This window comes from Moschus berezovskii, chromosome 12 (genome assembly GCF_049115385.1).
Source record: "Moschus berezovskii isolate FMDL1 chromosome 12, NW_MosBer_1.0, whole genome shotgun sequence".
NCBI lineage: Eukaryota > Metazoa > Chordata > Mammalia > Artiodactyla > Moschidae > Moschus > Moschus berezovskii.
This window is the reverse complement of record NC_142471.1, coordinates 3,275,767-3,300,856: the sequence shown is the minus strand read 5'-3', so window position 1 is coordinate 3,300,856 and position 25,090 is coordinate 3,275,767. Positions and strand designations below refer to the sequence as shown.

Sequence of the window (25,090 nt, the reverse complement as noted above, 5' to 3'; positions counted from 1 at the left end):
TGGCGTCGGTTAGGTCCCCAGACTGAGGGGCGCTCTTGGCGTTTCAGCAGAGAAGGGGCAGGGCGGAGGGACGCGGCCTAGAGCCGATGGGGCGGGGTCATGGGGCCGGGAGGGGTGGGGCCTTGTGCGTCCCGCCCGGTCATTGGCGGTGCTCCGTGCGCGCGTTCAGCCACGCGCGGGCGGGCGCAGCCTCGGCGCGTTGTGCGAAGCGCGGCAGGTGCGCGGACATCCTCCCTCGGCCTAGCGGTGCGGCCGCCGCGCGACTCGCCGGGAGCCCGGCGCTGCCGGGCCCAGAGGCTGGCATGGCCTGACCGCCCGCGGCGGCGGCGGCGGCAGCATGGGGAACCAGGACGCGAAGCCGAAGAGAAGCGCGGGCGATGTCCCGCATGGAGGCGGCGGCGGTGAGGATGCCGCTGGGCCCCGCGAGGCCGAGGGCACAAAGAAGGCGGGCGTGGGCAAGAAGGCGCCGGGCCGGCACGGAAAGGGGGGCGGCGGCGCGGAGCCGGGCAGGAAGAAGAGCCGGTCGGACCCCAGGGCCTCGGTGTTCTCCAACCTGCGCATCCGGAAGACCCTGTCCAAGGGCAGAGGTACCGGCGGCTCTCGTGAGGATGTGCTGGACCCCCAGGCCCTGCAGGCCGGCGAGCTGGACAGCGCCCACTCTCTGGTTACCAAAACCCCAGACCTCAGCCTCTCAGCCGATGAGACGGGCCTGTCGGATACCGAATGTGCTGATCCTTTCGAGGTGACGCGTCCCGGGGGTCCCAGCTTGGCCAGGGTCGGCGGCCCGGCAGTGGCCGAGTATGCAGAGACCGCGGCGGGGGCGCAGGATGGACAAAGGACCAGCTCGGGCTCGGACACAGACCTCTACAGTTTTCACTCGGCCGCGGAGCAGGAGGACTTGCTCTCGGACATCCAGCAGGCGATCCGCCTCCAGCAACTGCAGCAGCAGTCCCCGGGCCCCGAGTCGCCCCCGGTGTCGCCTGCCTCCACCGCCCCTCTGCCTGGGGCCCTGCCGGGCCTGGACCGACCCCTGCCGGCCCGCAGCGGCGAAGCGGCCCTGTCTGCGCCCCCAGACAGGCTCCCGGCCGCAGAACCGCCCGCAGCCACTGCCTTCGCGTCTCCTGGGTCGGTTCCGGGGGACCGAGGGGCAGCGGACACGGACGAGGAAGGCGAGGAGGACGCCTTCGAGGACGCGCCCCGAGACTCTCCGGGGGTGGAGTGCGGCCTGGCGGCGGGAGAGGCCCCGAGCACTCCAGGGGCGACGCGCGAGGAGGGCGCGCCGAAGCCCGTCGTCCCCGTGGCCGCCTCCCCGCCACGCAGTCCCTCTCGCAGCCCGCGCCGCACCCGGGCCCGCCCGCTCCTGGCGCCCTGTTATGTCAGGACCACCACCCGGCAGCTCAGCTCGCCAGGGCCCTCCCCGTCTCCGTCCCCCAGCCACAGCCCCCGGGTACAGAGACGGCCGGAGTCCTCCCTGGGCCGCGGTTCCGGAGCCCCGGCGCCCCTCGCCGCTGCCCCGGCTAGGAAGCCCCGCGCGGGCCGCAGCCGCTCGGCCGACTGGACTGCGGAGCTGGGCCGTGCTCCCGGGGCGGGGGTCTCGGCGCACCTGGTGCAGCGCGGGGCAGGCGGCCTCCAGGGTGTGTTCGCAGGTGAGCCCTGGGCTCGGGGCCCTGGGCACCTGCTCCTCAGAAACGTTTCGATTTGCATACAGAGAATTAAAGGGAGCAGCTTAGTCGTGTCTGTTCTAAGTCATCTAGAAAAAGGGCCAGTGTGTCCACTTCTCCAAAATATTCTGGGTCACGCCAGCCAGATCAACTCCTTTTTGGCATCGTTTGCAAAGCCATCCTTCTCTTTCCGTCCTCCTTCCACAGCATTAAAAATAAGGCGGTTGTTCACAGCCCTGTGACACATCATCTATTCTAGGACTGCTCTGATGTAGCCGCCTGTGCGCGCCGTGTGATGCGTAGTTTCTCTCGGTGATCAGGGTGGACACTAGTGAACTTAGGTGGTCACTCCTGTTTGCTGACACAACCAGATCTCATACATGCTTTCAGATAATTAATACAGAGTGATCTAGAGTATTAGGGATCATTTACATTTGCTTTCATGGCCCGACTTAGACAGGGTGTGGCTTGGAGACTGATGGTGAGCAGGCCAAGAGCACAGCGGATGCTGCTGTACCTTCCCCGCGTCTGCTGTGGACGCTTCAGGGCCAGTCCAAGGGTCAGCTCACCGTAGTGAATGTCAAATAGTGCAGTGAATTCATCCTTGGTTAGATCCCAGGGCCTTTCCGCTGGTAAGAGTGTCAGCTCATTTCATGCTTACTAATTTTTCTTAATTATTAAATAGCTGAGTGTAAGAATTTAAGAAGCAGGAGAAAATGAGAATTCATGCAAGTCTTGGTAGGCTGTGATAAGTATTTGAAATATTAAAAATTTCAAAGATAATTTGAAAAGCTTAAAATCTTATATTCTTTAGTAAATCTTATATTACTTTAGCAAATAGATTATCTGTAAAACATTAGATTATGTTTCTTAATGAGCAAGGCTGCCTCACCCTTAGGTAAATATTATTCACTTTTTGTACTTGCTTGTATTGACCACAGTTTAAGTTTCATCTATGGACTCTCTTATTTTTACATTTATAGATTTTCTAGTTAAGAGTGGCCTCCTCCATGTTTTACATGCTTGCTCTCCCTTTTTTACTTTTCCTTTTCTATTATTTTGTAGGTTAAGTTACGAATGTTTATAGTCTGATATGTAAACAAAACAAAACACAAGCATAAAAACCCCCAAAAGACTGATTTTAAAGGAAGAGGATCGGAAAGTTCTTTAGTTAAATTTTGTGAATTTAATCTTGGTGAGAAATTACTTCCTCCTTATGTAGGTAACACTTATTTCATATATTGTTTTTCTTAAAATGAAAGTATCACCATAATTAAGATTACCATTCATTAATATTGTTCTTCCAATCAGCTTTAGAATTTGGAAATATTCATTTCCAAATGAATTTTAAATGAAAAATACATTTTCTTAGTTTTATATACATACACAGGGCAGCCATATTGTGCTAGACAATATGTTAAGTGCTGAGTGATACAAAGATCATTAAATCCTGGTTCTGCCTTTCCATGGCTCACTGTCTAAGAGCACAGGAACACACAGCGATATAGTACTCTGGGTGCATCAAGTGTGCAGTGACTTATCACCTTGGCAAGGGATGAAGAGAGAGAAATTCATAGGAGGATTGATCTGAGTCCTGAAGACCATAGGACCCTTCAACCCCAGGTTAAAGTTTTGTTTTCCTTAAGGAAAATAAAAGGGGTATTCCTGGAGCTAGCATTTCATTTAAATTTTCTAAGTATTTCCAAATTTGAAATTCGGGACTTTTAGCAGGATTCCTGTTCAGGAGGTAAGTGGGTTTTGTTGACTTCCAAGCAGAATTTTTTACTGTGTGGTTAGTTGCTTTAATATGGGCATCATCTTTATTTTATTTTTTAATTGAAGTATAGTTGATTTTTAATGTTGTATTAATTTCTGCCATACAGCAACGTGACTCAGTTATACATATATATATATTTTGTTGTTCAGTCACTATGTTCATTCTTTTTATTATTCTTTTCCATATAGTTTATACCAGGATATTGAATATGGTTCTCTGTGCTATGTAGTAGGACCTTCTTATTTATCCATTCTGTTTGTAATAGCTTACATGTGCCAACCCCAACCTCTCACTCCATCTCAACCCCTTCCTGCTTGGCAACCTAAAGTTCTCTGTGTCTGTGAGTCTTTTCCGGTTTCATAGATAAGTTCATCTGTGTCATATATTAGATTCCACAGAAGGTGATACATATGGGGCAGTGCTTTATATTTGATGCTTGGATGTAGTTGATCAGTAACCATTGGTTATTTTTATAGCACTTTCTGTATATTTATCTCACCCATTCACTTTCTTAAAAGAAAAAAAAAAGAATTGGTAGGTTTAACTTAATCTTGTAGCTGGTGGTCACATGGAGGTAAACAGATGAAACTTTTTCAAGGTTACACTGTAATTCTTTCAGAGGCTGAGCCAAAAATAACGGAGTCTACTCATTTGAGTCTGAATGTTCTTGCTTATTAGTCGTTTTTGGATGTTCAGCACTGTAAGACGTCATATAGAGAAAAAACTTTAAAAAATATGATGTTTAAGGGCTTCACTTACAACATTTTCCAGTTTCTGTTATTAATATGGTGAACTCCTTTCATTGCTGAGCATCTGGCCTTCCTGGGCTAGATGCAGGGTGATTGCTGGTCAGTGAAGCAGGCTTTCTCCAGACAGCTCTCCTGGAAGCTTCCCTGTGGTGAATCCAGGGACTCCAGAGTGACACAGGCCTCTGTTCCTCAGCTGTTGTCTGTTTCTTGTCATCTGCCTCTTCTTTGATTCTTTACCATCCTCTAGTATTTTATGGGTGTCTTGGAAATTACTGGAGCCCTGGAGAGGACTAGCATTGTCTTCAGGGAAATTGTTTTCTGGCTTTAATTTGCATGTCTTTGGATCAATTAATTGCCAGCTGCCTTTGAAGCAGGTGATAGTTAGATCTATAAGCCTCCATGAACATCTTTTATTTTTAAACCATAGAATGAGGGTTGTCAGCTCTGCAGAAAGGAACAGATGTTTTTCTTCTTACTGCCTTCCAAATGTGGGGAGAAAATTCAAGTGAAGAGAGATCTGCTTGGCACATGTTTGTGTTTTGTTGCTGATATAACAGCATTTACCAATAAAGGGGACCAAGACTTTATCTTGTTTTAGCTATTCAGGAACTGATGATATCTTAAGCCACTGGACTGAAATTTCACAGTTAATTTGAAAAAACACCTTTTTCAGTGTTTAGTAGAAAAATTGCTATGAAATTTAAGAGATTCCTTTGCACATGCTATACTTAAACAGAAGCTTGTGAATAGAGTTTTGCAGTTAAAGTTTCAGTTCAGTTCAGTTCAGTTGCTCAGTCCTGACTCTTTGCGACCCCATGAATCACAGCATGCCAGGCCTCCCTGCCCATCACCAACTCGCCTATGAAATGTTAAGTTGGTGATGCTAAATCACTTTTGATAGAAATCTTTCCAAGTCATTTAATTATGTTTTTATCTGTCTTTTTTTTAAACATGTGGACTTAATGGTTCATGTGTTTAAATGGCTTAATGTCATCTTTAGGTCATCATGGTTTCATCCTGTGAAATCATTGGTGTTGCCCTCAGCTGCTATTGAAGTGTAATTGTCTGGTGACTCTAATTGGCTGTTTCTGAGGTTTTGTATCTAAGTGGTTTTCTTTACTTCCTGTCAGCTATTGATTCATAGAGCTAACTTTGGTCCCTGCCCCCCACCCCCCATTGCTTCTAATTTGATGTTTCTGGTCAGTTTGTTATTGGTTTATACATCCTGTGATTATGATGTTTGCTATATTTGTTGCACTTCTATTAAATGCAAGGCTCTGTGTTGGTGCATTGCATAATTATCTCTAATCCTTGTGACAGTGTTTTCCCAATGAGCAAACCAGGGTCAGGCATGAGAAGTAACTTGCTTCAGGGCATTAAGCTGGTCAGTGACCCATCCAGGATCTGTACTTAGAAAATCAAATCTGTTATTAATGTGAATAAAATAAAATGAAGTGTGTCAGTGAGCTTTTGGAGCACTAGCTAGTCAATTAAGGGCCTGGGCTTTGCAATTTAGATTGTGTGACTCTCACTGTAGCTTTTCTAAAGGCTATCTTGATTTTTATATCAAAACAGAAGGACCCACTCTAGGAGTACAGACTTTCTCATGCAGCTTGTTAAGTTATTAGACTGTGAATGTTTAGGGCCGGGAGCAGTCTTATATCCAGCATAGTATCTGACGGAGTGTAGACGTCCAGGCATCGTCCAATAAATATGTGATGGTCAGGAATCACCCCTTCTGTGTATAATGCATCAGTGTTACTACAACAGGGAAGGGTTTTACAAGAATGCTGTCCTTTCCCCTGTATCTTGCCTTACTGGGTCTCATGTCTCTGAATACGATTCGGCAGTGTAAGCTGGGACTGGGAGCACTGTCCTCAAGTCATTTTAGTTTGGCTTAAAACACACTTTCTCATTGTTCCTTTAAGGTCGTGGTTTGGATTGAAGTTAGGCACCCCAGTGGCTTCAGTGATGGGTTTTAGTGACTGGCCTGGCTTTCCATGCATTTAGGCATTTGGATACAAGCCATGTGTATTTGACCTTGAGCAGGTGCATTTACAGCCATATTTCCTTCTGGTCCTATTCTGGTGCTGAACACACACCTTGGGTGATGACAGTAACAGTAGTTACTAATTACTGTTACTCCAGGTAAATATGCATCATAGCTTGATGTGCAGTTAGGTCCCTCTTAAGTAACTTTTTCTGATATGTGTGAAAGTGGAGGAATAATTCCAAATGAATAATATTAGGATTTAATGAAGTAGCGTTTGTCAAGTCCCTACAACTCTGCCTGTCACATAGAAGGCAGACAGTTGGTGCTATTTACTTTCCTGTCCTAGTTTATTGCCTTAATGGCTATATGGTTCAAAGTAGTCCAAACCATGTTTGTGAAATCAAAACCACTCTGAAATCATATACAAACTCCGGTAAGGATATAATCAGTTGCTAGTTGAAAATGAATATTTCTAGTCAAGGGTTTTTTTTTCAAATTGTTTATATATCAGTTTCTTTTCCTCTCTTTTTCATTTTCTGTGATTGTAACCCTTTTTGTCACTTTATCAGAAATTTTGGTTTTCTTGGGGGTTTGGGGAAGGAAAGCACATGGTGGGTGTCTGACTGTGTGATTAGCAGGAGGTTCTGATGTTAAGTGGGGAGTTGGTAGAGGAGACACAGTATCGACCCGCCTCGCTTTGCAGCCTTTCCCTCCCATGGTTTCCTTCAGAAACTCTCTACTCTAGTTGAGTTAATCAGCTGACTGTTGTGTGAATGTGCATTTCATTTCCCTTACTCTGCGCCTTTGTCTAGCGGTGCTTCCACTCGTGTGGCACACTGTTGTCCCTCCTTGCTTAGTGTCTGAAGGAGCTGCGTAGCCCCGTCCCCTCTTCCGAGTCTGGCCCAGCTCGCGTGACTGGCAGCCGTCTCCATGTCTCTGCTTCTGTCTGTGTCAGATCACACCACTTCTTGGATTCAGGGAACCTTCGGGGCTTCCTCTTCACTTCTTTCTGCTTTTCCTTTCTCCTCGCCTGCTTGCCTGATTCCATCCATCCACCATCCTCTTCTATCCATCGAATACCTATGCCACACCTGCTCTCTGCCAGTCAGTAAGATGGCTGCTGAGCATACTGAGGCCTTTATGAATACCAGTTGACCTTTTTTTTTTTTTTTTTGGTGTCTAGGCCTCCTATTGGTAAATAAATAGTTGAATTTAGCCTGGAAGATTACTAGCATTTTTGGGTGGTTGAAATTAAATCATTTTCACTGAGGTATACTTAGGCTTCCTTGATGGCTCAATGGGTAAAGAATCTGCCTGCAATGCAGGAGACACAGGAGGCACAGATTCGATCCCTGAGTCAGGAAGATCCCTTGTAGGAGGAAATAGGAAATAGCAACCCACTTCAGTATTCTTGCCTGAAAAATCCCATGGACAGAGGAGCCTGGTGGGCACAGTCCAGAGGGTTCCAAAGAGTTGCACATGACTGAGCACGCATACATGTGACTGAATCGGTAGTGAAGATGGAAAGATACTTCTATAGAATTTGTGTTGAGATAAGATCAACTCCTGTTTTTGTTGGTTGATACTTAAAATCAACCCACAAGCAACTATTGTTGCTGTTAATGATAATGCAGCAACTCTAAGCTTCCAAATATAAATTTTATTGCTACTGGAAAAAGGAAAACTTTATTATTTTGTTCATTCTTGCTATGTTAATGAAATTTAGCATTAAGGGGCTGTTGCTGCTGCTGCTGCTGCTAAGTCACTTCAGTCGTGTCTGACTCTGTGTGACCCCATAGACGGCAGCCCACCAAGCTCCCCCATCCCTGGGATTATCCAGGCAAGAACACTGGAGTGGGTTGCCATTTCCTTCTCCAAAGGGGCTATTGCTGCTGCTGCTGCTAAGTCACTTCAGTCGTGTCCGACTCTGTGTGACCCCGTAGACGGCAGCCCACCAGGCTCCCCCGTCCCTGGGATTATCCAGGCAAGAACACTGGAGTGGGTTGCCATTTCCTTCTCCAAAGGGGCTATTAGGAAGAAGCTAATATGCACTACCTTGTTGCTTTGGATTTCCTTCTTGATTTTCTTGTTGACCCATTGGTTTTTTAGTAGCATGTTGTTTCAGTTCATTTCAGTTCAGTCAGCCGTGTCTGACTCTTTGCAACCCCATGGACTGCAGCATGCCAGGCCTCCCTGTCTGTCTTCAACTCCTGGAGTTTACTCCAACTCATGTCCATTGAGTTGGTGATGCCATCCAACCAGCTCATCCTCTGTCGTCCCTTTCTCCTCCTGCCTTCAATCTTTCCCAACATCAGGGTATTTTCTAGTGAGTTCGTTCTTCGCATAAGGTGGCCAAAGAATTGGAGTTTCAGCATCAGCATCAGTCATTCCAATGAATATTCAGGACTGACTTCCTTTAGGATGGACTGGTTGGATCTCCTTGCAGTCCAAGGGACTCTCAAGAGTCTTCTCCAACACCACAATTCAAAAGCATCAATTCTTCGGTGCTTCGCTTTCTTTATAATCCAACTCTCTCATCCGTACATGACTACTGGAAAAACCATAGCTTTGACTAGACAGACCTTTGTTGGCAAAGTAATGTCTCTGCTCTTTAATATGCTGTCTAGGTTGGTCATGGCTTTTCTTCCAATGAGCAAGCATCTTTTAATTTCATGGCTGCTGTCACCATCTACAGTGATTTTGGAGCCCCCCAAAATAAACTCTGTCGCTATTTCCACTGTTTCAACATCTATTTTCCATGAAGTGATGGAACCAGATGACATGATCTTAGTTTTCTGAATGTTGAGTTTTAAGCCAGCTTTTTTACTCCTCTTTCACTTTCATCAAGAGGCTCTTTAGTTCTTCACTTTCTGCCATCAGGATGGTGTCATCTGCATATCTGAGGTTATTGATATTTCTCCTGGCAGTCTTGATTCCAGCTTGTGCTTCCTCCAGCCCAGTGTTTCTCATGATGTACTCTGCATATAAGTTAAATAAGCACAGTGACAATATACAGCCTTGACATACTCTGTTCCCTATTTGGAACCAGTCTGTTGTCCGTGACCAGTTCTAACTGTTGCTTCCTGACCTGCATACAGTTTCTCAAGAGGCAGGTCAGGTGGTCAGGTATTCCCATCTCTTTACGAGTTTCCCAGAGTTTTTTGTGGTCCACATAGTCAAAGGCTTTGGCATAGTCAATAAAGCAGATGTTTTTCTGGAACTCTCTTGCTTTTTCGATGATCCAACAGATGTTGGCAGTTTGATCTCTGGTTCTTCTGCCTTTTCTAAATTCAGTTTGAACATCTGGATGTTCACGGTTCACGTACTGTTGGAGAATTTTGAGCATTATTTTGCTAACATGTGAGATGAGTGCAAATATGTGGTAGTTTGAACATTCTTTGGCATTGCCTTTCTTTGGGATTAGAATGAAAACTGACTTTTTCCAGCCCTGTGGCCACTGCTGTGTTTTCAAAATTTGCTGACATATTGAGTGCAGCACTTTTACAGCATCATCTTTTAGGATTTGAAATAGCTCAGCTGGAATTCCATCACCTCCACTAGATTTGTTTGTAGTGATGCTTCCTAAGGCCCACTTGACTTCACATTCCAGGATGTCTGGCTCCAGGTGTGTGAATTCATTATCGTGATTATCTAGGTTGTGAAGATCTTACTTATATAGTTCTTCTGTGTATTCTTGCCACCTCTTTGTAATATCTTCTGCTTCTGTTAGGTCCATACCATTTCTGTCCTTTATTGTGCCCATCTTTGCATGAAGTGTTCCTTTGGTATCTCTAATTTTCTTGAAGTGATCTCTAGTCTTTCCCATTCTATTGTTTTCTTCTATTTCTTTGCACTGATCACTGAGGAAGGCTTTCTTATCTCTCCTTCCTATTCTTTGGAACTCTGCATTCAAATGGGTATATCTTTCCTTTTCTCCTTTGCCTTTCATTACTCTTCTAGTCACACCATGTTGTTTAGTCTCCACGTAGTCACTTTTTTATTTCTTTTCCTGTGGTTGATTTCTAGTTTCATGCCATTGTGGTCAGAGAAGATGCATGAAATAATTTCTAAGTTTTGTGCCCTAGTATGAAGAGGAACTAAAAAGCCTCTTGATGAAAGTGAAGGAGGAGAGTGAAAAAGTTGGCTTAAAGCTCAACATTCAGATAACTAAGGTCATGGCATCTGGTCCCATCACTTCATGTCAAATAGATGGAGAAACAATGGAAACAGTGTCCGACTTTATTTTTTTGGGCTCCAAAATCACTGCAGATAGTGATTGCAGCCATGAAATTAAAAGATGCTTACTCCTTGGAAGGAAAGTTATGACCAACCTAGACAGCATATTAAAAAGCAGAGATATTACTTTGCCAACAAACGTCCATCTAGTAAAGGCTATTATTTTTCCTGTAGTCATGTATGGATGTGAGAGTTGGACAGTGAAGAAAGCTGAGCGCCCAAGAATTGATGCTTTTGAACTGTGGTGCTGGAGAGGACTCTTGAGAGTCCCTTGGACTGCAAGAAGATCCAACCAGTCCATCCTAAAGGAGATCAGTCCTGGGTGTTCATTGGAAGGACTGATGCTGAAGCTGAAACTCCAATACTTTGGCTACTTCATGCGAAGAGTTGACTCATTGGAAAAGACCCTGATGCTGGGAAGGATTGGGAGCAGGAGGAGAAGGGGATGACAGAGGATGAGATGGCTGGATGGCATCACTGACTCGATGGACATGGGTTTGGGTCGACTCCGGGAGTTGGTGGTGGACAGGGAGGCCTGGCGTGCTGCGATTCATGGGGTCGCAAAGAGTCGGACACAACTGAGTGACTGAACTGAACTGAACTGATGTGGAGAATCCTAGAGAATGTTCCATGTGCACTTCTAGGATCTCTGTTGCCCTGTTGATTCTCTGTGTGGAAGATGTGTCCATTGGTATAAGTTGGGGGTTAAAGCCTCCTACTATTAATGTATTCCCAGCGATTTCTCCCTTTCTGTTTGTCAGTATTTGTTTTATGTATTTGGGTGCTCCCATGTTAGGTGCATATAAGATGGTGACTGTAGTATCCTCTCACGTACTGATACTTTTGTCATTAAGCAGTGTCTGTCTTTTTCTTTATAGTCTTTAAAGTCCATTTTGTCTGATGTGAGTATTGAAACTATCACTTTCTTATCATTTCCATTTGCCTGAAATATCTTTTTCCATCCTCTTATTTTCAGTCTGTGTGTCCTTTGCCCTGAGTTGGTCCTCTTGTAAGCTGCATATTGTAGACTCTTCAGAAAAAAAAAAAAAAAGCCATTCTGTGTCTTTTGATTGGAGCATTCAGTCAATTAGCATTTAAGGTAATTAGTAACACCTGTATTTGTTGCCATCTCAGACCTTGTTTTCCAGTTGATTGATTGTTCTTCTTCCTTTCTTTTGCTTTTCCTTTTTGTGGTTTGATGATTTCCGTTTAACTTGTGTTCCCTTTTTGGTTTTTGTGAATCTCTTGTATGTTTTTGATTTATGGTTGCTCTGTTCTTAAAGTATGTTAACCCCTTCCTATATCTGCTTGCTTTAGACTGATAGTCATACAGGCTCAAACACGTTCTAAAAAAAGAAAAAGAATATGCGTGTTCTTATTCTCCTTACTCACATTTTATGATTTTGAGGTCCTTTTTTTACATCTTCATGTTTATCCTTTTGCTGTTCCTTGTGCTATCATTGCTTTCACAAATACTTTTTTTTTCTTTTTGATCTTTATGTGTGTGTGTGTATGTGCACGCGCTAAGTTGCTTCATTCATGTTCAACTATGTGACCCTATGGACTGCAGCCTACCAGTCTCCTCTGTCCATGGGATTCTCCAGGCATGAATTCTGGAGTGGGTTGCCATGCCCTCCAAGGGAACTTTCCAACCCAGGGTTTGAACTCAGGTCTCTTATATGTCTTGCACTGGCAGGCAGGTTTTTTACCACTAGCACCAGTTGGGAAACCCTTTTGATCTGTATACTGGCTGATTTAAATGATTTCCTTCCCAATTGTGATTTCCTCCTTTGAATATCATCATGCTGCTTTTTTCTGTAGAGATGACCTTTCGATATTTCTTTTAGAATAGGCTTAGTATTCTTTTAGTTTTTGCTTGTCTGAGAAAGTATTATTTCTTTTTCTGTTCTAAATGATAATCTTGCTGGCTAGAATATTCTGGGTTGCAGATTTTTCTCTTTCAAGGCTTTGAATATATTTTGCTACTCCCTTTTCTCCAGAAAACTATTTCAGTGTTTCCACAGAGAAATCAGCTGACAGCCTTATGGAGGTTCCCTTGTAATTAGCTGTTTGCTTTTCTCTTGCTGGGTTTGGAATCCTCTCTTTACCTTTTGCCATTTTTAGTATGTCTTGGTGTCTGTTTGGGACGCTCTGTGCTTCCTGATCTGGATATCTGTTTCCTTCTTTAGGTTTGGGAAGTTTTCAGCCGTAATTTCTTCAAATATGTTTTCAATCCCCTTTTCTCTTTCTTCTCCTTTTGGAATGCCTGTTATGTGTAGATTGCTGTGTTTTATATTATCCCATGTGCTGTGCTGTGCTTAGTCACTCAGTCACGCCCAACTCTTTGTGACCCCAGGGACTGTAGCCCACCAGGCTCCTCTGTCCATGGGGATTCTCCAGGCAGGAATACTGGAGTGTGTTGCCATGTCCTGCTCCAGGGGCCCACCAGGCTCCTCTGTCCATGGGGATTCTCCAGGCAGGAATACTGGAGTGTGTTGCCATGTCCTGCTCCAGGGGATCTTCCAATCCAGGGATCAAACCCAGGTCTTCTGCATTGCAGATGGATTCTTTACTGTCTGAGCCTCCAGGGAAGGTGGGGGTAGCGGTTGGCTCCCAGTTGGCAGTCCCTTGGTGCAGGTGGCTGACTGCACCAGGGGGATGAGGACAGTGATCAGGGCTGTGTCACGGAACCCTTGTTGGTGGGCTGCTCGTGCTCCCAGGAATGTGGGGGCAGCAACCCACATCTGCTCTCAGGACCCTCTGTGGTGGCAGAGGGAAGCCCATATCATCCCGTAGGTTTCTTATATTTCTTTTTTGTTTTTTCTTTTCATTTGATTTTCTGTATGCTATTTTGATTGGGTAATTTCCATTATTCTATCTTCTAGATCACTTATTCTTTCTTCTGTATTTGTCATCCCTCTATTCATTCTTATGAGCTCAGTTTTCATCTCAGCAAATGAGTTTTCTAATTTTTCTTGGCTCCTCCTTATAGTTTCTAGTTCCTTTTTACAGTTGTCTGCATTTCTGTTGATAGCCTTTTTGAATTCTTTCAGTATTTTATTACTTCCATTATTAGACTGAAGAAGTCTGTCTCATTGTTCTTTCAGGGGAATTCTCTTGATCTTTTAACTAAGAGTGGTTCCTCTGCTTCTTCATTTTTATATTTCTCTTACTCTGTGAGTTTAGGAGAAACCAACCTACTCTAGTCTTGGAGGACTCTGTATATGTGGGAGCATCGCTTCGTAGCTTGTGAGGGTTTAATTTTTTTAGGTGTGAGGGCTGTTATTGGTGCGGATGCTCGCTGTCTCTTTTTTCAGCATGTGCTGGCTGTTATCCCCTTGATAAGGGGTGCGCAGGTGCATGGCCCGTGCGCATGCTCCTGGGAAGGCTGGGGCAGTAGCCGGCTCCCAGTCCGCAGTCCCTTGGTGCAGGCGGCTGGCTGCACTGGGGGGATGAGGACAGTGATCGGGGCTGCATCACGGGTCCTGTGCTGTTGGTGGGCTGCTCGTGCTCCCAGGAATGTGGGGGCAGCACCTGTATCTGCTCTCAGGACCCTCTGCGGTGGCAGTGGCCCATGCCTCTGGAACCCTGCATGGCAGTGTGGCTCTCGCCGGCCCCTGTGGCTCATGTAGGTGCCCCCTGATGCCTGAGAGCATGTGCAGAGATAGAGGCTCCCATGGGGGGCCCGCCCTCTCTTCACATGCCCCCAGCAGTGGCTCCTTGCCTCTTTGTTGGTCCCAGACATATTCTTGAACTCCCTTGGTTGTAGTGCATCACACCCTACTGCCCTTGGGCTGGCTTGCTGTCTTCGTGCAGGCAGCCATAGTCCTCTCCCCAAGCCTGACCTTAGGCTTGAGCCTCACTACCCAGCCCCGTTAGTACGAGCGTTTGAGGCTAGGGTGTGCCGGTCAGCACCGCCGGACGGTGCAGGACTCTCTCTGCTTGCCTCAGCACCGCCGGACGGTGCAGGACTCTCTCTGCTTGCCCTCTGCACACCTGCCACCGTGCTCCCCTCTGAGGCTCCGAAGCTCCCACTCTGTCCCAGCTGATCTCCCCGCCCTCAAGGAGACCTTTCCTCTTTCACAACTCCCTCCCAGGGCCATAGGTCCTGTCCTGATTCCTCTCTCTCTGTTTTTCTTTTGCCTTACCCAGTTGCATAGAGGTTTGCTTGCCCTTTCGGAGGCCTGAGGTCCATTGCCAGCATTTAGTAGATGTTCTGTGAATCACGTGTAGATTCATCTTTGATGCATCTGTGGGAGATGGTGAGCTCCATGTCCTGTTCCTCTGCCATCTTCATTCATCCCAACTGACTTGTGGGGTATAATTTATATCCAATATAAAGTTACTGGATATATTGAAAACTTTCTGAGATTTTTTGAATGTTAAATATATAAATACACAGAAAATAAAACTTCTAGTTAATTTGAAATGGTAGTAATGCAGGGTAATGTAACAGAAAGATACGAACAAGAGATAACAGTTATTGGGTGCTAGCAGAGGATGCCAGGGAGTGTTGTTCTTAGACACCTGCTCCACTGTGGGTCAGAGAGAGGGCAGCTTCTGTGTCTTCCCTGCAAGGGTATCTCTCGAGGCACTGATTGCATGGGAAATGACTGCCATTATTCTGTGACTGAGTCAGTGTCCGGCATACCCTGGACCTATTGGTAGCTTTATTGTCTTATGCCAGAGCTGCAATGGGTCAGCAATTGTCCTTTTTAATTTTCACGGGGAATGGAGTACTTTCTGAGAAAGTTAAGCTTTTGATGTGTTTTAGAGTTATGCTTTGACATGTGTGACCCTCCTCCTTCTGGTCTCTTTCCTGCTTCAGGCAGAACGGTCCTTGGCGGCGGTTCTCTGGGATCTCGGGCGCGCGTGGGGAGGAATCCTGTGACACTCATATTCTTTCTGTACAAACAGTAGCAGCCCTGCAGCAGGAGTGCAGGTTGAGAAGTCTCTCCACTGGCCTCCCTTTTCAAGCGTCCCACCTATTTCCTGTAAGATGGGGCAAAGATTTCTCTTTAAATTTTGACTGGTTTATTTATTTACTTAGTTATGGCTGTGCTGGTTCTTCGTCGCTTTGTGTGGTCTTTCTCTAGTGGTGGCGAGCGGGGCTGCTCTTCACTGCGATGCTCAGCCTTCTCATTGTGGTGGCTTTCTCGTTGCAGAGCATAGGCGTTAGGCATGTGGGTTTCAGCAATTGCAGCTCTCGGACTCTAGAATTGGAGCTCAGCAGTTGCGGCACACAGGCATGGTTGCTCCATGTCATGTGGAATCTTCCCAGACCAGGGATTGAACCCGTGTTCCCTCCTTTGGCAGGCAGATTCTTACCCACTGCACCACCAGAGAAGTCCCCAGTGACAACTTCCTCCCTCTTAGGTTTCCCAGGTTGCAAAAGTGAATGGAATTCTGGGAAGCTTCTTCTTCCAAGTCTCATCCAATCTTCCATTCATATATGAGTTGTGGTTTTAAGAGTTAACTTTTTGTTCTAGTAATCATTCTTTGTATATTTAGAACTTCACTAACTTTAGAGTGGAAGAAAATCCCTATGCTGGAGGATCGTTTATACCATGGAGTAAAGATGCTTTTGGCATTGGCTGGTGGTGAAACCTTGATGGTTTTGATCAAATGTTAAATGTTACTAACGGGATTTGAGTTGAAATGCTGCTATCTGATGTGTACTCAGGACCTTGTGTTTTGAACACCAAGGTAGTCAGTGTGGGTGTGGTGGGCGGTGGACCTGTTTTATGGAAATCTCCAGGAGAGAAGGCTGTGCTGTACAATATTATGACCCAGAGATTTACAGTGTATGGAGTCTTTCTAAAGTCTTTGTAAATCCTTGGAGATAACATTGTCTACAATAAGTCTTTGATTCTTGAATGCTGTATAGGCTTTGCAGTTTTCCTTTTAGTTTAAACCTCTCAATAAAAGTACTACTACTAACTCTTTTATTTCAATATACTTTAGTATATTGATTTTTGTTTTCAGTTTTTTCTAGTATTATATACGCTTACTCAAATAACTTTTATGAGTCCATGGTATTTCATTTGAAAGTTTGCATTGACATGACATGAAAAATTTCTTAAGAGACTAAAAAGATAAAAGGTTTTGAGATCTTCTCTGTATTTTACTTTTTTTTAAAAAAAGTTATATTGGCCTTCAAGAAGTGCAGCTTGTTTAAGCTCATTAAGAAGCAAATGGACTAGGGAAGAACTATTTCAGGATTCCAAATAAATGCATTGAAATACTCTGAGGAAAGTTTTGTAAGCCATAAGTCTCTTCATTATTAAAATACAAGTGTTATCTTTGAAAAGAGAAATATAAGCAATGAGGTTACATTAGAGATAGACTTTTAGCAATATGTATTTGTACATATTTTCATATTTTTCCTATTGTACAATATGTATTATTATACAAATTATCCCCTACCCAGCACCTTTCAAAGCTGCAGGCCAGTTCTTGCTTCCCGGGAGCAGTGAGGGATGTGATCTCTCCACGGGAGGGGTTCCACTCTCCAGCTGTCCAGGATGGTCAGCAGTCCTGTCTCAGTGTGCTTGCAGTGCTGTTTTGGTTAAACGGCTTTCAGGGTGTAAAATATTTGGATAGTATCCTGGCAGTTTCTTCAGGATATAGGGTTTGATGCATCTTTATTTCATTTTTGGAAAAATTAAAAAATGTATTGACTCCATTGGGTCTGATGTGTTATTGGCGGGCAAATAAGACTGAATAAAAACTGCAGTGATTGAGGTGGAGAGATATTTGTCTCTGGGCTGAAAATGTGATGTAAGTGAAGAAGTGACACTGGAAGCGTTTTATCTCTGGCTTGCATGGTATCTCTAAGGAGCCTCATTTGATTCTACATTCACAGAACATTTTCAGTACCATCTGCTTCAGGATAACAGCTGAGCCCACCGCCTCTGGCTTCATTACCATCTAGATCCAGTGGACAGCTGTCTGCATCTCTGGCCCCTCTCTCCTGCATTAGGCACATCCTGCTGAGCTGTCACAGGTCTTGGAGGGTCACCAAGTCTAAAACTATACTCACTCTCTTCCCCACCCTCTAAACTCCTGCCTCCCAGTTTCACAACCAAGGCATGGCATCCGGCCTTCCCGTCCTCTTTGGTTCTTCCACCGCCCCATACTTGAGCTTGACATCAATCACTCCTTCCGTTTTCTCTACTCTAAAATTTTCTCTTTGATAAGGCTTGTAATTTCTGTTCCCATTGCCTCTACTTTTGCTAGAACAGATCATCCAACTTTGAGATCCTAAATATTCTCCCTGCCCTCAGTCTGGGTATTTTCCAATAATTCTCTACAAGGCAAAAGAGTAAACTATTTAAAAATTTATTCGTGGTTGTGCTGGGTCTTTGTTGCTGTGTGAGAGCTTTCTCCAGTTGCAGAGGGTGGGGCTACTCTCTAGCTGCAGTGCACAGACTCTCACTGTGGTGGCCTCTCCTGTTGCCGCGCACAGGCTCTAGGACACACGGGCTTCCGTAGTTGCGGCACAGGGCCTCCGCAGTTGTGGCACTTGTTCTTTAGTTGCCTAGGGTGTGTGGAAACTTCCCGGACCAGGAATTGAACCAGTGTCCCTGCATTCAAGGGAGATTCCTATCCACTGTACCACCAGGGAAGTCTGAGAGTAAACTATTTAGAAAGATGAACTGGCTACTCCCAGACTAGAAACATTTCAGTGGTTCCCTATTGCCCTGAGACTGCAGTTCATAAACTGAAACACATATAAATACAACAGATTATATATAAATAAATATATACTATATATGCTTGTTTGCTTGTTTAGTCACTAAGTCATGGCCAACTCTTTTGTGACCTCATGACCTGTAGCCTGCCAGACTCCTCTGTCCATGGGATTTTCAGGCAAGAGTACTGGCGTGGGTACCCCCTTCTGCAGAGGATCTTTCCAGCCCAGGGATTGAACCCACATTGTCTTGCATTGGCAGGGAGACTCTTTACCATTGAGCCGTCTGGGAGTCCCATATGCCATATATGCGTGGAAAGCAGTGTAGTTAGCCGTGTTTAATGGGAGTGTGGTTGATTCACAATATTGTGTTAGTTTCAGGTGTGCAGCACAGTGGTTCAGGTCAGAGAAGAGGCGGCCACTGCTTCTGTGGCCTGCCTTTCAGTCACGGCTTGGTGAACGGTCTTTACTTTGTCTTTAGCCCCTCCAAGACTCTGTGGGACGCAGGATGCCCTGCAGGAGGGTTCCTGCTACTGAAACTGCTTGGAGTGGAGTCAATTAAGATCTTAGGTGTAGAATCAATGTCGGGCTATACATCTCTCCCCTAGTGTTTTGTCCCTTTTTTGGAGTTGTTGTGCCCTTTGTTGAGCGTGAGTACTTCATTTTTATATCATTGGATCTGTTTTTCATATATGGTTTGCGATATTTTCTTCTCATTTAAGAAACTGTTTCTTAGGCCACGGTCAGCAGCACTCTCTCATCCACAGCCTTCCCGAGTGTTATCGTCTCATCATCTGCATCTGAACATCTGCTCCGTCCAGAGACCTCTCGAGTGCGTGGTGTAACACGCCTGGCAAGCCAGTGTTCTCAACATCATCTGCTGAAGAGCTTTCACTCATTGGTTTTTAAAGCCAATGTTATATCGTTCCTGCATGTGGATGAGCCTGTGTCCGAGGGTCTGTTCTTTTCCTTTCATGTGTATTTTTCTATCTTCATTGGGCACCAAACAGCTCTCATAAATGTACTTTGCAGTATGTCTTGTTACCCGGAGGAGAAGTGTCTCCTTTTTCACATTTTGAACGTTATCAGGACTTAGCTACTGACGGGCTTGTAGTTTTCCATATAAATTTAAATTAAGTGGTTGAGGTTCTGAAAAAGTCCTGACAGTGTTCAATTTATTACATTTGTAGATTACATTGAGGACTATTGTCATTTTAATAATATCCTCCAAGGCAGTGGAAGACCTCTGTGTTTTTTCAGATCATCTTTTATGTCCTTTTAATGCAGTTTTAGACCTTTTTGTAGCTGGTTTGTGTTTTCTTTGCTGAGCTAGTTTCTGGGTGCTTCCTATATTTCATTGCTTATAGGAATGGCATTTTACTTTTGTATTATTTCTAGTTATTGTTGGGGTAAAAAACATTTTCACTGTCTTTCTGTTGTAAGTTTTATGGGATCTCTCTTGTGAATATTTTTTAAACCTAAAGGTTAGTCAGTAATATCTATAGTTTATAGCTACGATTCTAACACTAACTCAGATCTGTGGATTTTTTTCTTCCGCACCACAAAGCAGTCCTGCAGTTCAACTGAATTCTGACAACACTGTTTACTTGCAGATGGTGTTGGATCCTGCAGATTAAAGACTCCGTCCTGCAAGCCTGTTCACTCTTCAGATGCTAGTCACGGGTCCACTTGGGCTTCTGACTGAGCAGCTTATAGGTTCCACCAGCCCCCTTCTTGGGTTTAATTCATCTTTAGTGCAGCTCCTAGAACTCAGAGAAGCATTTCACTCAGCAGATTACCAGTGTATTATACGATGATATAACTCAGGACCAGTTAGATGGGAGACGCACAGGGCAGGGTGTGGGGAAAGGGCAGGAAGCCCCTGGGTACCCCCTCCCCAAATCTCCAGGTGTTCACCGACCCAGACGCTCTCTGAACCCTGTCCTTTTGGGCTCAACTGATTAAATTGTGGGTCACTGGTGATTGAATCAGTCTCCAGTTCTGATCCCCTTTCCTCCCTGGAGGTCAGGGGTGGAACTGAAGGTCCCAATTCTAAGGACACAGTGGGTTCTCCTGACAACCAGCCCCCATGCTGAGGTTCTTCCAAAAGTCACTGCATTAACATAAAGTCAGGTGCAGTTGAAAAAGCTTGCTGTGAATATCAAGACACCTTTTTTTCCACTCCAGTCACTTAGGAAGTTCCAAGGGTTTTATGAGCTCTGTACCAGAAATTGGACAAAGACCAAATGCATATTTCTTATTATAAATCACAATAACACAATACTCATATGGGTTTTAAAGGCAGCCCTTTAATTTTTTTTACAGCAAAATAATTGAAACAGTTATAGAGCATAGTATACATTGTGTAGATTCTTACGAAATTGTTATGACTTTCTCTTTGAACTTCAGTTCAGTTCAGTTCAGTCCAGTCACTCAGTCGTGTCCGACTCTTTGCGACCCCATGAATCACAGCACGCCAGGCCTCCCTGTCCATCACCAACTCCCGGAGTTCACTCAAACTCACCTCCATCGAGTCGGTGATGCCATCCAGCCATCTCATTCTCTGTTGTCCCCTTCTCCTCCTGTCCCCAATCCCTCCCAGCATCAGAGTCTTTTCCAGTGAGTCAACTTTTCGCATGAGGTGGCCAAAGGATTGGAGCTTCAGCTTTAGCATCAAACCTTCCAATGAACACCCACGACTCATCTCCTTTAGAATGGACTGGTTGGATCTCCTTGTAGTCCAAGGGACTCTCAAGAATCTTCTCCGACACCACAGTTCAAAAGCATCAATTCTTCAGCGATCAGCTTTCTTCACAGTCCAACTCTCACATCCATACATGACCACTGGAAAAACCATAGCCTTGACTAGATGGACCTTGGTTTGCAAAGTAATGTCTCTGCTTTTTAATATACTATCTAGGTTGGTCATAACTTTCCTTCCAAGGAGTGTCTTTTAATTTCATGGCTGCAATCAGCATCTGAAGTGATTTTGGAGTCCCCAGAACTAAAGTCTGACACTGCTTCCACTGTTTTTCCATCTATTTCCCATGAAGTGATGGGACCAGATGCCATGATCTTAGTTTTCTGAATGTTGAGCTTCAAGCCAACTTTTTCACTCTCCTCTTTCACTTTCATCAAGAGGCTTTTTAGTTCCTCTTCACTTTCTGCCATAAGGGTGGTGTCTGCATATCTGAGGTTATTGATATTTCTCCCAGCAATCGATTCCAGCTTGTGCTTCTTCCAGCCCAGCGTTCCTCATGATGTACTCTGCATATAAGTTAAATAAGCAGGGGAACAATATACAACCTTGATGTACTCCTTTTCCTATTTGGAACCAGTCTGTTGTTCCATGTCCAGTTCTAACTGTTGCTTCCTGACCTTATATATCATTAATTTTCATGAATCTGTGCTCTTTGGGGGGAACTATAATCCCAAACTCCAGAAACATTATTAATATTTTAATTTAGTATGTTGTGTTTTACAGCCAACGTTAATGCCATCTCTGATTATTCAAAAATACTTCAAAAGCGTCATTTAAACAACTGTATATTTTATCCAAACAGAAAACCCTGCCTTCTTTGGTTTCTGCCGCATGCTTCTCCCTGGTTTGCCTCCTACATTTAGGGCTGGCTTTTGCTCCCTTCTCCTGGTCCTCTTCTTCCCCTGAACCCTTCTGACTAAATGTTGCTTCCCCCAGCCTCGAGCTTAGTCCACCCTAACACCCATCGTGGGCAGTCCTTTCCTGATATATGGATGACTCCATATTCCAATTTCTGGCTCAGCTCTCTATGAATTCCGGATGCAAATTTCCTCTTGTCTTAAAAAAACTCTTTATATGACGGTGGGAGGAGATCCAAGCTGAAGTTCTCTTTTCTCTAAATCCACTCTGCTCCCTCTCACTGCCTACCTGGTGGGTGGTAATAGCATGTCACAGCCCTTTGCACAGTTTCTGAAGCCAGAAGTCTGGGAAGTGTGCAAGTTAGCAAGTTCCTCACATCTTCTCCTCAGGCCCTCCAGTCACTGTCTCCCGTTAAAACATACCTCCGAAATTAAAGCAAACCTCACTGCTTCCTTTCCAGCAGCGCTCAAATGCTCTTCTCAGAAGTATTCTGTGGCTCTCCATTGACAGGGACAGTTGGTATTGAAGGAGAAGATCGAATGTGTTCAAGATGAAGGAGCTGGATTTGCTAATACTTTGGCTCACTCAGCAGCAGAGAGACATCCCTCTCAGAGGGTCCAGCCTGGGAACCACTTGTTTTGGGAGGAGTGAGTTCACTGTTTAGAGACTGGTTGGAGATCTACTGATGCGACCGCAACCCTGGAAAGGGTGAATTTGACCACTGACTTGCCCTCCCGCTAGAAGAGTCAGTGATAGTTGACTTCAAAATTTCAGAGCAGCAGCGGTGATCTGTGTGTCTCATTCCTTTTATTTGGGACTGCTTTAAATATGTAAAACCTCTTTAGCTAGAGCTATTTGAAAGCTTCCATTTATTCTAGTCACTTATAGATTTATCTTAACAGATTGAAATTTAAGTTTTTTAAACCGTTTTTCCTTTTGATATTTCAGACTTTATTTTCCATTGAACTTTCATTTGTTTCACAATCTTTGAAGAAATTACCAGAGAAATCCACAGTCTAACATAGGTCCTGAAAAGGAGTCGGTTGTCATTATCACATATGTTCTATGATAATCCTTGGTGGATTTTATTAGATTCTTTAGGTTAGATTTTTCAGCTTGTTCTTGTCATATTTCAGCTTGATCAATTGAAGCTGCATAGTTTCTTCTTCCTTGAAAAAAGCCAAAACTATAAATTTCTATAAATTTCAGTAGACTGCAGTGACTGTAGTCAGAGCTCTCTGCACCCAGTCACTTGAATGCTGTGTCTGTGTGATGGTTTGCTGCAGTTGGTGTTGAGCACATTTTTTTTTTTTTTTTTTACTGCTCTTCTCCATATTCTCAGTGTCCCGTAACAAAGATGCATCATACATGAGTCCCGCGTCACTACACAGAGCAGTCCACTTCTTCAAAATAGTTATGAAAACACATTACAGGCACTTACTATTAGGGCTCAGATAGACAACCAGCAAGTCTATACTCAGTCTGTAGGTTTTATAAAATTTATAATATTTCCATTTCCCTTCCTTACCCAGTGTTTAGAGCGTGCCAGTGGGCATCTTCCTGTGAGAATGTCTGGACCAGCACTGGCTGTGGGCTCAGTGGGCTCTGAGTTCTGGAGAGCAAAGAGCTCCCCAGCTTGCACCGAGCCCTTTGTGAGCTGTGTTGTCTCTGCAAGTGGGGACCAGTTGGGTCCTTGAGCTTCCTGTGATCTGTCCAGACATTTTGACCACATGTTGCCTTTCTTTTCTCAAGAAAGTTCTAGATGTTTATGCTCTAAAGAGCTCCTTAGAGCCTTTCTCTCCCTGTAAAACTTGCAGCATAGTAAATCTGACACTAGACATGTTGATGTCCATTCGGCTGTTCTTGGTCTTCTCTCCTTTTCTCACTCCAGCAAAGGTCATCTGTGTATGATGATTCACAGTATGTGATCTCTCTTTCTTCACTACATCATGTTTGCTGGGTAACAACCTCATTTCCTCTTTTTTTAAACAATTATTTATTTATGGCTGTACTGGGTCTTCATTGCTGCAGGGGCTTTTTTTTAGTGGAGAGCAGGGGCTACTCTTCATTGCTGTGCACAGGCTTCTCACTGTGGTGGCTATTTCTGTTGCAGAGCGTGGGCTCTAGGGCACGTGTGCTTCAGTAGTTGCGGTTCCTGGCTCTAGAGCACAGGCTAAATAGTTGTGGTGCATGGGCTTAGTTGCTCTACAGCATGTGGATCTTCCCGGACCAGGGATCAAATTCATGTCTCCTACATTGGCAGGAGGATTCTTTATCACCAAGCCACCAGGGAAGCCCCTCATTTCCTCTTACTATTTCAATTGATAATTTGGATGCAGGAGAATTTTATTAGATATGTCTGAGCTATAAAATCAGAAAAAATTAACATAATGAAATTCTTGTTTAAATTCATTTTGTATCAGGTATGTGCCCTCAGTTCAGTTCAGGTCAGTCGCTCAGTTGTGTCTGACTCTTTGCGACTCCATGAATCGCAGCACGCCAGTCCTCTCTGTCCATCACCAACTCCCGGAGTTCACTCAAACTCATGTCCATCGAGTCGGTGATGCCATCCAGCCATCTCATTCTCTGTCGTCCCCATCTCCTCCCGCCCCCAATCCCTCCCAGCATCAGAGTCTTTTCCAATGAGTCAACTCTTTGCATGAGGTGGCCAAAATATTGGAGTTTTAGCTTTAGCATCAGTCCTTCCAGTGAACACCCAGGACTGATCTCCTTTAGGATGGACTGGTTGGACCTCCCTGCAGTCCAAGGGACTCTCAAGAGTCTTCTCCAACACCACAGTTCAAAAGCATCAATTCTTCAGTGATCAGCTTTCTTCACAGTCCAACTCTCACATCCATACATGACCACTGGAAAAACAATAACCTTGACTAGACGGACCTTGGTTGGCAAAGTAATAGCTCTGCTTTTTAATATGCTATCTAGGTTGGTCATAACTTTCCTTCCAAGGAGTAAGCGTCTTTTAATTTCATGGCTGCAATCAGCATCTGCAGTGATTTTGGAGCCCCCCAAAATAAAGTCTGACACTGTTTCTACTGTTTCCCCATCTATTTGCCATGAAGTGATGGGACCAGATGCCATGATCTTAGTTTTCTGAATGGTGAGCTTCAAGCCAACTTTTTCACTCTCCTCTTTCACTTTCATGAAGAGGGTTTCTAGTTCCTCTTCACTTTGTGCCATAAGGGTGGTGTCATCTGCATATCTGAGGTTAGTGATATTTCTCTCGGCAATCTTGATTCCAGCTTGTGCTTCTTCCAGCCCAGCGTTCCTCATGATGTACTCTGCATGTAAGTTAAATAAGCAAGGTGACAATATACAGCCTTGACATACTCCTTTTCCTGTTG

At 44.7% G+C, this 25,090-nt stretch overlaps 1 protein-coding gene across 1 annotated transcript in view; it reads left to right on the top strand.

The window, feature by feature from the left end:
- The first annotated feature begins 212 nt into the window (after positions 1–212).
- Positions 213–25,090, top strand: part of FMN2 (formin 2) — a 363,411-nt gene continuing 338,533 nt past the window's right edge. Inside the window, exons 1-4 of the mRNA XM_088842479.1 lie at positions 213–1,899; positions 3,393–3,408; positions 13,734–14,044; positions 15,245–15,410. Coding sequence (XP_088698605.1) covers positions 338–1,899; positions 3,393–3,408; positions 13,734–14,044; positions 15,245–15,410 — 2,055 coding nt within the window. The 5' untranslated portion in view covers positions 213–337. The remainder of the gene's footprint in view (positions 1,900–3,392; positions 3,409–13,733; positions 14,045–15,244; positions 15,411–25,090) is intronic.